At 39.9% G+C, this 11,270-nt stretch overlaps 1 protein-coding gene across 2 annotated transcripts in view; it reads left to right on the forward strand.

The window, feature by feature from the left end:
- lsm12b (LSM12 homolog b) overlaps nucleotides 1-8,214 on the forward strand; it is a 57,908-nt gene extending 49,694 nt beyond the window's left edge. For both annotated transcript variants that reach the window (XM_078529663.1, XM_078529664.1), the window contains one exon: nucleotides 7,158-8,214. In XM_078529663.1, coding sequence (XP_078385789.1) covers nucleotides 7,158-7,253 — 96 coding nt within the window. In that variant the 3' untranslated portion in view covers nucleotides 7,254-8,214. The remainder of the gene's footprint in view (nucleotides 1-7,157) is intronic.
- The last annotated feature ends 3,056 nt before the right edge of the window (nucleotides 8,215-11,270 follow it).

An 11,270-nucleotide genomic window follows, 5' to 3' on the forward strand; every position in this document is an offset into this window, starting at 1 on the left:
AATTCTAATAAACTGGTGTAACTTCACCAGAAATAATTGTGTAACTGTCTCTGAAGCAAAGGACTGCAAAGTAAATTTGGAGCTAAATAAAATTGCAGCTCATACTTGGAATACTGATGATGTGCTCTAGGTTATTAACATGGTGTTGAACAGTTCAGTTTAATTTCCCAAACTTTGTGATTGAAGCTAAAGCTATTTGATAGATATCCTCCAAACCCAAAGCTACTGCTTGAACTCAGGTATTCAAATTATTTAAAACACACACGTTTATAGGAAAAGGAGCTGAGCAGAAATTAATCAGAATTATGTGTGCATACAATACAGTCCAAACAAATTGATATGCTTAAGAACTTGGACCAAAATGATACTGTGATATTTGACTAATACTAGAAAATATGCTGCTTTTCTGTTATGAGTGAATCTTTGTACGCATTAACTTGTTTTGTTTTCAGACGTGCCAGATAGATTAAACTTAGCTGGTACAAATATGCAAGAATCCAGTTTGTGCTAAGGTAATTTGCAAATCGTAGCCATCCTCCATTGGCTTGATTATTTTCCTGGCATCAAAGAACAATCTTTCAGTTCCTAAACAGTTCATTATTTGACCTGCACAGGAAAAAAATAAACTTTAAAGTGAATATTTTCCACTTAATTACAGAAGGAAAAAGAGAGGATTTCAGTAAGGGTGATGAGGCAGTGGAAACACCACGTGTAGAACTAAGGAACAACAACAGATGCAAGATTTTGGACCTGCCTACAGACCTCTGTGATGTTGTGGGAGGATGTATAAGTATGGAGATCAGGGAAGCATGTAGCAGGAATAATGTGGTTATAATGGGATATTTTAATTTTCACAGATTGGGAGAAGCGGAGCAGTTCAAATAGTAAAGGCAATAAATTACTGGAATGTATATGTAACAGTTTCTGGAACAATATGTTTTAGAACTGAAATGATCAAGTAGGACTAAATTTAATGACTAGTAGCAAACCAGAACTGGTTAACCATCTGATGGTAAGGGAACATCTTACAAACGGAGACATACTTCAAAGGGATAAGAGATAAACTGACCATAGTAAACTGAGTTTAACTTACAGGTGAACTTAGAATTATTCACGGGTGTTGAATTGGTACCAAAACCAATTCATGCCTGAAGAGGCAAAAGCTCCACTTGAGCAGTTAAGCAACCATAGTCAACAAATGAGGTAAGGGACAGTATCAGCCTAAAAGAAGAGTCGCACAAATGCAAGAAAAAGTAGAAATCTAGTGGATAAGAACGATATTAAGAACAAAATGATAAAAAGAAAACAATAAGGTGCAAAGAGGGAATTTGGGGGGAAAAGATTGTAAAGAATATCTAAGCTAACAAAAGTTTTTATAAATATATTTATTAAAGGAAGTGGTAAGGAGAATGTGGCACCTGTGGGACAGATGCAGCTGGGATTATAATAGACAATCAGGAAATGGCAGGCTTAAATGAAATACTTGCTGTACTGTGAAAACGGATACCAAGAGGACAAAATACCAGCGATACAAGGGAACCTTTGGGGGGAAAAAAATTCAAAAGTTGGAATAAATTGGCTTTAATGTAAACTTTAAAATATTGTAATGGTGAAGTAATGGGACTTCGGAGAAGAATTTCAGTGACCTAATGGTTTCTACCTCAGGGCAAAATAGGTGAAGAAATTGTAGCTGCATTAGTATTAAGCTCACCAGATTCAGAACTGTGCCTTTGGTTTGGATAATTGAAAATTACTCTGTTATTAAAGAAGAGAGGGGAAGGATGAAGCAGGAAACTTAGACCTGTTGGTTTAACATGAATTGTGGGGAAGTTAGTCTTTCATCACCGTGGATTTAATGCAGCCCGTCACTGTGGGAACCATGGCAGCTGGGCCCACTTAATTGTGGGAGAGGCCCCGCAGCCTTCCAGAGGTGGGATAACATCCCCTGATAAGTCAGAGGGCAGAAGGCGATGATGTGGGATTCTCAGCTGCTGGGGGTGGGATGTCAATTGGGCTCATTAATGAGCCAATTGACACCCATTATCCCTGAGACCATTGCAATTTAGTGGTGCTTTGGGGATTTAACGGGAGCAGCATGACTTTCCTGTGCCCTTGAAAGGCTGCCCAGCAAACCCTGGTGGCCTTGCCAGCGGCCTCCTGGGGGAGGGTCCCTCATCGGATAAACTGTGTTTGATCAGGGCCCTGGCATTGGGAAGTGGGGCTGCTGAAAACCACCCCCCTCATTGTCTCCAAAACCCCTGTGACCCCGCCACCGCCCCATCCCACTGTCACTCACCTTTAGCTTGGGGTTCCATGACGTTCCTGGGCCTCTGGGTGCATTGCTACCAGCAGCCACCACTGCCACTGGCAGCAGTGAGTACCCTCAGTGGGGGAGACTTCTTCGGCAAGGGACCTCAATCACGGGAGGCCCATCGGTGGCCACTTAAGTTCCTGAAGGGCATTTGATTCTGCCAGGATATGATTTCACATAAGAGATCAGTAAACAAATAATAAAGGATGGAAGGTAACTTTGACAAAGGTTATAAATTGGTTGAGAGGTAGGAGATAGAGTTCGGGATGAAGGGAATGCACTCTGACAAGATGCACCAAGTATTCCCCAGGGATCTGTACTGGGGCTTCACCTTTTCTCCATTAACTTGACTTGTACGAAAGGAAGAGTTGTATATCCCATTGGTGTCAGTTGACCCTAATTTAGGGGCATACTAGGTTGTATAGATGAAAACAAAAGGTTGCAAAGGCACATGGACAAATGAAGTGAGTGGTCAAAACTGCCAGATGGAGTTCAGTGTGGGGAAGTATGCTTAGGATCCAAGAATGATGTTGAATTTTTTCTAAATGATGTGAGACTAGGGATGGTAGAGGAGAAAAAAGGATTTTAGTGTCCAAGAACATAAATCACTAAAAGCTAATGAATGGGTATAAAAACTTATTAAAAAGTTTAATATAATTTGGCCTTTATCTATCTCAAGGGGCTCAAATTCAAAGGGGAGGAAGTTATGCTTCAGTTGTACAGAGCTTTGGTTAGATCCTATCAAAAGCACTGTAATTTTGGGCATTGCACTTCAGGAAGGGTACAGTGGCTGTTGAGGTGTGCATTGCAGATTCACCAGAATGATGGTAAGGCTTTGAGTTAAAATATGAGAGCTGGCTGCATAAGCTGGGCTTGTATCTCTTGAGTTTACATGGTTGAGGGTAATCTATTTGAGGTGTTTAAAATGAGAAAAGAATTTGATACGTTAAATGTAATAAACACATTTCCTCTGATGAAGGAATCCAGAAAAATGGGATGGGCAAAAAGTTAAAATAAAAGCTAGAGTATTTAGGAATGAAATCAGGAAGCAATTTTTTGCACATGGGGTAGTAGATATCTGAACTCTTCTCCTAAAAGACTGGCTCATGGATCAGTTAAAATTTTCCAAGGTTGAGATCAATAGATTTTTGTTGGGTAAGGAAATGGAGGGATATATATTTCGAGAGATATAGAACACTGGTGGGTGTATTGTGTTTAGCTACAAACCAGTCATGATCTAATTGAATGATAGGATAGTCTTGAGTGGTTGAATAGCTTACCCTGTTTCTATCAGAGGAAGCCACAAAACTGCAGATATAATTTTGCTAGGCAAGGTATCAAGGGATATGGATCAAAGGTGGTTTGAGGCCATGATCTGACTGACTGAATATGCTCGGGAGGCTGAATGGCCTAATTCTGATCTTATGATAGCAGCAGCTGTTAGCTACATTAGAGCAATTATTGCCAACTTTTTGTAATCTGTCATTGGCTGAAATTTCAGAAAAATTTGATGGCTTTTTAGTACAGTTTCTTTTTTCTTTTGGGCAGTGTAGAAAGATTTAAATAATGAATACTGTTCTATTTAAGCATTGCCATTACCAAAACCTGTTTGCCTTAAGAGAAAAGCTCTTTGTATGTTGGCATATCCAGTTGCATCATTTGGCTTCGTCAGTAGTAAAACATCTGGCTATGCAAAACTAACAGTTTCTCCAAAGCATTTACTTTGAGACTAGATTTTTAATCCTTTCATTGCTTGTAATATAGATGAGTGCTGTATGCGATAATTTGTATGGAACTAAGCATTTTATTTTTGAGGTAAAAACTGAAAGTTCATTTTGGCTGAAACACACCATCTAATTCTAGAATGAAACCGAAAGCCCATGATTTATTTCAAATCAGTTTGTTTTTGTGACTTCTGGCTTCGAAAGGAAATGGTTGCCTGAAGTTCATCTGTGGTTTTTGGACTTTTCTTTCCAGGAGCTATTAAAGATGAGCTTAATCTCTCTTGCAGTCGGGCTTCTTTGTGCCGTGGGGCTTCTGCATTTGATAGGCAATGCATTTAAAGTTTTTGCATTTAACATTTTACATTCAACATATTTCAATACATTCAAAGCACTCCCTGATTCATTATCACAAATGATGATTTGCAGTAGGTTCAATCTCTGTGGGTCCCTTCCCTGTAGTAGCACCTACTTTGCTTTTGTACAAGCATAGTCTGTTGTAGACTTGGATCTGGCTTTGTTAATGAAATATATTTAAAAAGTTATTCAAGTGATAGTTACTCTAGTTGCCTGTACCTTTATCTCAGTGTATGGACTTGTTTCAAATGCCATTTTAACTCTGAGCACAGTCTTCATAGGCAGAATTTTACGGCTCCTCCCACCAACGAGATTTTGCAGTCCCACCAAAGACCTTTGAATGCTTGCCACATTTTCTGGCCCTGCCCCTGCTGCGACGGGGCTGTAAAATTTCGCCCCATATTTTTACTTTACAGTAAATAGACAAAATGTAAAGAATAAATTTAAAATTTGAGATTGCCTTTTTTGGGTAATTGTTAATGCACACGATGCTCGAGTAAAAAAAAAAACCAAAAAAGGCCTTTCAAAATTGATGGACTTGGCAGGTGCACAGACCTTACATTTTCAGTCCTGAACTGATTTCACCTCATGATTGTGTAGGACATTCCCTTTCTACTATTTCAGCTTGTTCCAAAACTCACTTAGATTATGTTTGACTTGAATCTCAACTCCATTTACCTACCTTAGCATCATATCCCTTGATATCCTTCTCTAATAAAAATCTGTGACTTAGTCTTGAACGTTTCAATTGACTCAATACCATGGCTTGTTTGGAGAGAGAGTTCCAGAGTTTCACAACACAGGTACAAGTGCTTCCTCGTTTCATCCCTAAATGGCCTAGCCCTAATTTTATGATGGTGTATTATTCTGGATTTGTGCAAGAAAAGAAATAATTTCCCTCTATCTGCTCTTTAGAATCCTCCTTATAATTTTCAAGAAAGTTAGGAAAGGAAGAGGAATAGTAGTATTGATTAAAGAGAGCATAACAGTGCAGGAGAGAGAGAATGCCCCCAAGGGTTCAAGGGCAGAATCTATTTGACTAGAGCTAAGGTAGAAAAAGTGCAATTACATTGCTTGGTGTAGTCTATAGGCCACCAACTAGTGGGAAAGAAATAGTGCAACAAATTTGCAAGGAAGTTAGAGAAAAGTGCAAAAATTACTTTAATTATCAAAATATGGACTGTGATAGCACTAATGTAAAAGCCAAAGAGGGGCAAGAGTTCCTAGAGTGTGTTCAGGAGAATTTTCTACATCAGTGTGCTTCCAGTCGAGTGAGAAAGGAGGCACTGCTGGATATGGTTTTTTGGGAATGAGGTGGACCAAGTAGATCAAGTGTCAGCAGGGTAACATTTAGGGGGCAGTGATCATTGTATCATAAGGTTTGGGTTGCCTATGGAAAGGCATAAGGGACAATCTAAAGTAAGAATAAATAATTGGGAGAAAGCCAATTTGAGCGAGGTAAGAATGGATCTGCCCCACATAAATTAGAATTGAAGATTAGCAGGCAAAACTGTAACTGAACAATGGGCTGCCATTTAAAGAAGAGTCAAAGTATAACAAAAGAGATGAGATTAAAGATGAAGCAGAAAAAGTAACAGATGTCAGGTGGATACCACAATTGAGAACCAGGCTGAATAAAGAAGGTTCAGAGGGAAATTGAAAAAGCAAATGCAGGAAATGAGTATGAAAAGAAACTGGCAGCTAATGTAAAAGGAATCTAAATATCATCTATCGGCAAATAGAGTAAAAGGGTGGTAAGAGGAGGAGTGGGAGAGTACAAGGGTGGTAAAAGGAGGAGTGGGAGAGTACAAGGGTGGTAAAAGGAGGAGTGGGAGAGTACAAGGGTGGTAAAAGGAGGAGTGGGAGAGTACAAGGGTGGTAAAAGGAGGAGTGGGAGAGTACAAGGGTGGTAAAAGGAGGAGTGGGAGAGTACAGGGGTGGTAAGAGGAGGAGTGGGAGAGTACAGGGGTGGTAAGAGGAGGAGTGGGAGAGTACAGGGGTGGTAAGAGGAGGAGTGGGAGAGTACAGGGGTGGTAAGAGGAGGAGTGGGAGAGTACAGGGGTGGTAAGAGGAGGAGTGGGAGAGTACAAGGGCGGTAAGAGGAGGTGTGGGGCAGTACAAGGGCGGTAAGAGGAGGCGTGGGGCAGTACAAGGGCGGTAAGAGGAAGCGTGGGGCAGTACAAGGGCGGTAAGAGGAGGCGTGGGGCCGTACAAGGGCGGTAAGAGGAGGTGTGGGACTGACTCGGGACCAAAAAGGGGATTTATAAACTGAAGCGGGGCCATGGCTGAGGTATTAAATGAATACTTTGCATCTGTCTTTACCAAGGAAGAAGATGCTGCCCAGGTCGGATGCTGCACCTGAGTCCATTCCTATCATATGCATTTGTAAAGACATTTAATTGGAAGCACAAACACTGAACTCCCACTGCCTTCTCTGGTTGGCTAGAATACCTCTATCAAAAATGAATCTGGGACCATCTGCTCTGAAAAGCTCAATACAGTACCACATAATATGTTCATTGACTTGCTCATTAGGAAGCTTGCAATTTTATCATTTATAGTTCTGTTTACCTGAGTATTTGTTAAGGCAAAGGGTGGTAATCATTTCTGCAATAACGTTTGCCTCATAAAATGGATGTCAGCCTTTCTTTAAAAAAAAACTTGCTCTGCAAAAGTCTTTAACAGCCAATTAATAGTCTTAGCTGTTGAATGGAAAAAATGTATTTGTATTTTTCAGTTTTATTTCTTTCTTTCTCCCTTTCTAACAGGTCGAGAAACATTTTAGAGATTTGGAAAATCAGAAGTTAATGCAACAACGTTCACAAGCACAGCAAACACAGAAGGAAACTGCCTTGTCGTCCTGAGTGGCTTGGATAGGTCCTTTGCAGAGCTTGATCGGGGGAGGGGGGATTTTTTTTCCTGGGAGGGGGTAGTCCACATGTTTTCCAGGGAGAATCTACAGTGAGCTGACATTTCCACTTCCAGAACAGAATAGACTTTACAAAAAAAAAACATAAAAGACAACACTTATTGTAACTTGACTAACTATAAATTACCTTTTTCCTTTGTTTGCTTTTTAAACAAAATTTAAAAGTCAGATATTTTGTGAATTTTATTTTTTACATGTTCATTTGCTTTTTCATTTTGTCCATTACACTCTTTAGGTAGACCCTAAACTGCTGTTTGTGACCTACACAACTTTCCAAACATTTGTTAGAGTAACAAACCAGCTGATTGTAGTCATAGCATTCAAAGGAGGAGAAAGATAAAGCAAAGCAAGAAGGTAATTTTAACATGTTAAGTGGTTGTCCCATTTAGGAGAGATTTCCTTTTTGAGTCCTTTTTTCCAGAAACTTATTCCCTGAAGGAATAAGTCCAATTTTTTTTTTTAAACGTCACAGAAAAGTCTTCCAGTGAAGAATTGAGTATCTGATGATGGAAGATTTGGCTCATTAGCTTATATCCTCTGACTGTGTACAGAATCGGTTTGTCTTGCTAAGACAGTGCTTACGGAGAGTGTGGCCGTTTTAAAGGATATAACTGTTCATGCAGTTTTGCATGTGTCATGTACTGTACACTTCATTAAATTGGAAGAAAAAGGTTGTCGCCTGGTCTTTGCATAATAAAATTAGACAGTAACAGTCATTTAAAAAGTCCTTTTTATAGGCTGGTGAAGAATCTATGATAATGTATATTTTTATTCGCAGTCCCTGTCAGCACAACACTATAATATAAATTGGAGGAATTTAAAAAAACATTTTAAAGCTGAATCTGTTATTGTCTTATTTTGATTGAGAAAATGAAATTAAAGAGAGTAAGAAGAAATTTGTAACCAGTGTTCTTTATTCTCTACTTTTACTTTCCCCTTCATGATGTTGTTTTAACGGTTTACCATGTGTCAAGGAATATCATTTTAATGTTCAAAACATTTTGCTGCAAGTAAATACCATTGTGGGGTATTGAAATTTAGCACAGCCTGGAAATTTATAACCTCGATATCCTACCCCAAGTTGAACCTTTCTGGATTATTTAACCAGTACTATGTATCCTTTCTAACTCAAATTTTAAAACCATTACGGTCAATGTTCCCTCTAAGCACAGAAAACCAAAAGTTGCAATGTACAAGTCCTTTAAGTTACCGTACATGGGCGGCTGCACAAAAAAATTCGAGGGCCTGCACACTTAAACAAAAGTTGCCCAGCTTTCCAAAAGAAATTGGAGGGTATGTTGACCACAGTTAGCTATGAAATTTCTGGTGGATTCAAGTCCATTCAAGCTGACATGAGCTTGGTATTGAGTACAGAAATGAACTTTCACTGTGTGTACAATTAACAATGCAATAATTTTTATTTTGCTGTACTTCAATAGCAGGTACTCCTTTTATAATTACTTCTTACACCCCTCTTTCTCTCTCCCTGCATACAAAAAAGCCATTTGGTGTTACTTAAAATCAAAACATTGTCTGAGTGGTACCATAGCATTCATTTTATTAGATGTGAATTTAATTATCCAGTTATGTGAATCAGTGATTGTTCACAACCCTGAACTTTTCAGTAAAGTTTGCTTGAAAGATGCTTTATTACAGTATAGATAAATGCCTTGTTCCTTTATAATTGGAGGGCTATCCTGTGAGGAGTTGGGGTTCAACAGAATTTTAATTCATGTGAATCTTGTGTTCTTTTGCTTCCTAATGTTTGCAAGTTGGGTTCTTCAGGATGTCCTATATTTGGTACAGAAGCTTCCTGCTTGTTAATCTTTGTACAAAAATTCATCTTTAAAACTGGTGAACTGTTTATGGTATCAATTTTCTAGTAGCACTGTACTCTTATCTTCGCAATTGAGTTGACATGTTGCAGCTGGTGAGTAAATGCAAAAATCCCTCTTGCTTCCCTCCCTTATATTTTTTCAAAAAGCCTAAATTGTAAAGTATGCAACCTTCTGGATGTTCCATCTTGCATAGTGTCACAAAGTTGGTAAGCTGCAAATTGTCTCATGTTGAGTTGATTTCATCCTGTTGGGCAGTTTGTTGAACATAGACCATAAGTGTCTCCTTTGTTTGGATGAGGAGTGAAATGAGCAGATTGAATAAGAAAAAAGTAAAAAACTGCGGATGCTGGAAATCCAAAATAAAAATACCTGGAAAAACTCAGCAGGTCTGACAGCATCTGCGGAGAGGAACACAGTTAATGTTTCGAGTCCGTATGACTCTTCAACAGAACTGAAGTTATTGAAGAGTCATACGGACTCGAAATGTTAACTGTGTTCCTCTCCGCAGATGCTGTCGGACCTGCTGAGTTTTTCCAGATTGAATAAGAAGTCTGTCTTTGGTAATCTCATGCACCCAGATGCCACCCAAGAACAATGGTGATATGGTTCAGTAAGAGAAGATTTGGGAAGGAGGTGAGGGATGCTTACTTACTCATTTACAATATGCCACACATTTTCTGTAATCAAAAGGAGAATTTCTGCTCTTAAAGGTAAGCAGTGAGCAGCCCAGCAATCATAGTTCCAATGAGTACAGCATTGTGTCTGCAATATGGAACTATATTTAAATGTATTTGTTCATGGGATGTAGCCATCACTGGCTAGGCCAGCATTTATTGCCCATCGTTATTTTCACTTGAGAAAGTGGTGGTGAGCTGCCTTCTTGAACTGCTGCAGTCCATGTGGGGAAGGCACACCCATAGTGCTGTTAAGGAGGAAGTCCCAGGATCTTGACCCAGTGACCTTGAAGGAATGGCAAAATAGTTCAAGTCGGGGTGGTGTGTGTTTTGGCAGGGAACTTGCAGATGTTGGTGTTCCCATGCTTTTGCTACCCTTGCCCTTCTAGGTCGTTAAGGTTGCGGGTTTGGAAGATGCTGTCTAAGGAGCCTTGGTGAGTTGCTGCAGTGTACCTTGTAGATGGTACACGCTGCTGCCACTGTGTGCCAGTGCTGGAGGGAGTGAATTTTTTTAAGGTGGTGGATGGGGTGCCGTTCAGGTGGGTTGCTTTGTCCTGGATGTGGTTGAGCTTCTTGAATGTTGCTGGAGTTGCGCTTATCCAGGCAAGTGGAGAGTATTTCATCACACTTCTGACTTGCATCTTTTAGATGGTGGACAGGCTTTAGGGATTCAGGAGGTGAGTTACTGTCCACCACATTCCCAGCCTCTGACCTGCTCTAGTGAGTTACTGTCCACCACATTCCCAGCCTCTGACCTAGCCACAGTATTTATATGGCTGGTTCTGTTCAGTTTTTGGTCAGTCGTAACCCCCAGGATGTTAATAGTGGGATTCAGTGATGGTAATGCCAAGGGAGGATGGTTATATTCTCTCTTGTTGATGACGATCATTGCCTGGCACTTGTAAATTGTGGAATGTTACTTGCCACTTATCAACCCAGCCTGAATGTTGTCCAGGATTTGCTGCATATGGACACGGGCTGCTTCAGTATCTGAGGAGTCATGAATGGTGCTGAACATTGTGCAATCAGTGAACAACCACAACCCCATTTCTGACCTTATGATGGAGGGAAGGACATCGATGAAGCAGCTGAAGATGATCGGGCCTATGGCACTACCCTGAGAAACTCCTGCAGCGATGTTCCGAGACTGAGATGATTGACCTCTAACAACAACATCCACCTTCTTTTGTGCTAGGTATGACTCCAACCAGTGGAGAGTTTTCCTTAGCAAAGTGAAGGATAGCACATGTGCTGTTACTTTGAAGTACAGTTCTATATGTGACATCAATCTTATGTTTCAACCAACTGGCCTTTTTTTTTCATGTGAACTTTGGCATTTAGTGGCAGTTTTTATTTAAAGTCCCGCTGGAAATCCAGTACAAAATAAATACTTGCTGTTTAGTTTTTGAGGGAGCATGAAATTGACAAGCAGGTGATTTA

Source organism: Cetorhinus maximus, chromosome 25 (assembly GCF_964194155.1).
Source record: "Cetorhinus maximus chromosome 25, sCetMax3.hap1.1, whole genome shotgun sequence".
NCBI lineage: Eukaryota > Metazoa > Chordata > Chondrichthyes > Lamniformes > Cetorhinidae > Cetorhinus > Cetorhinus maximus.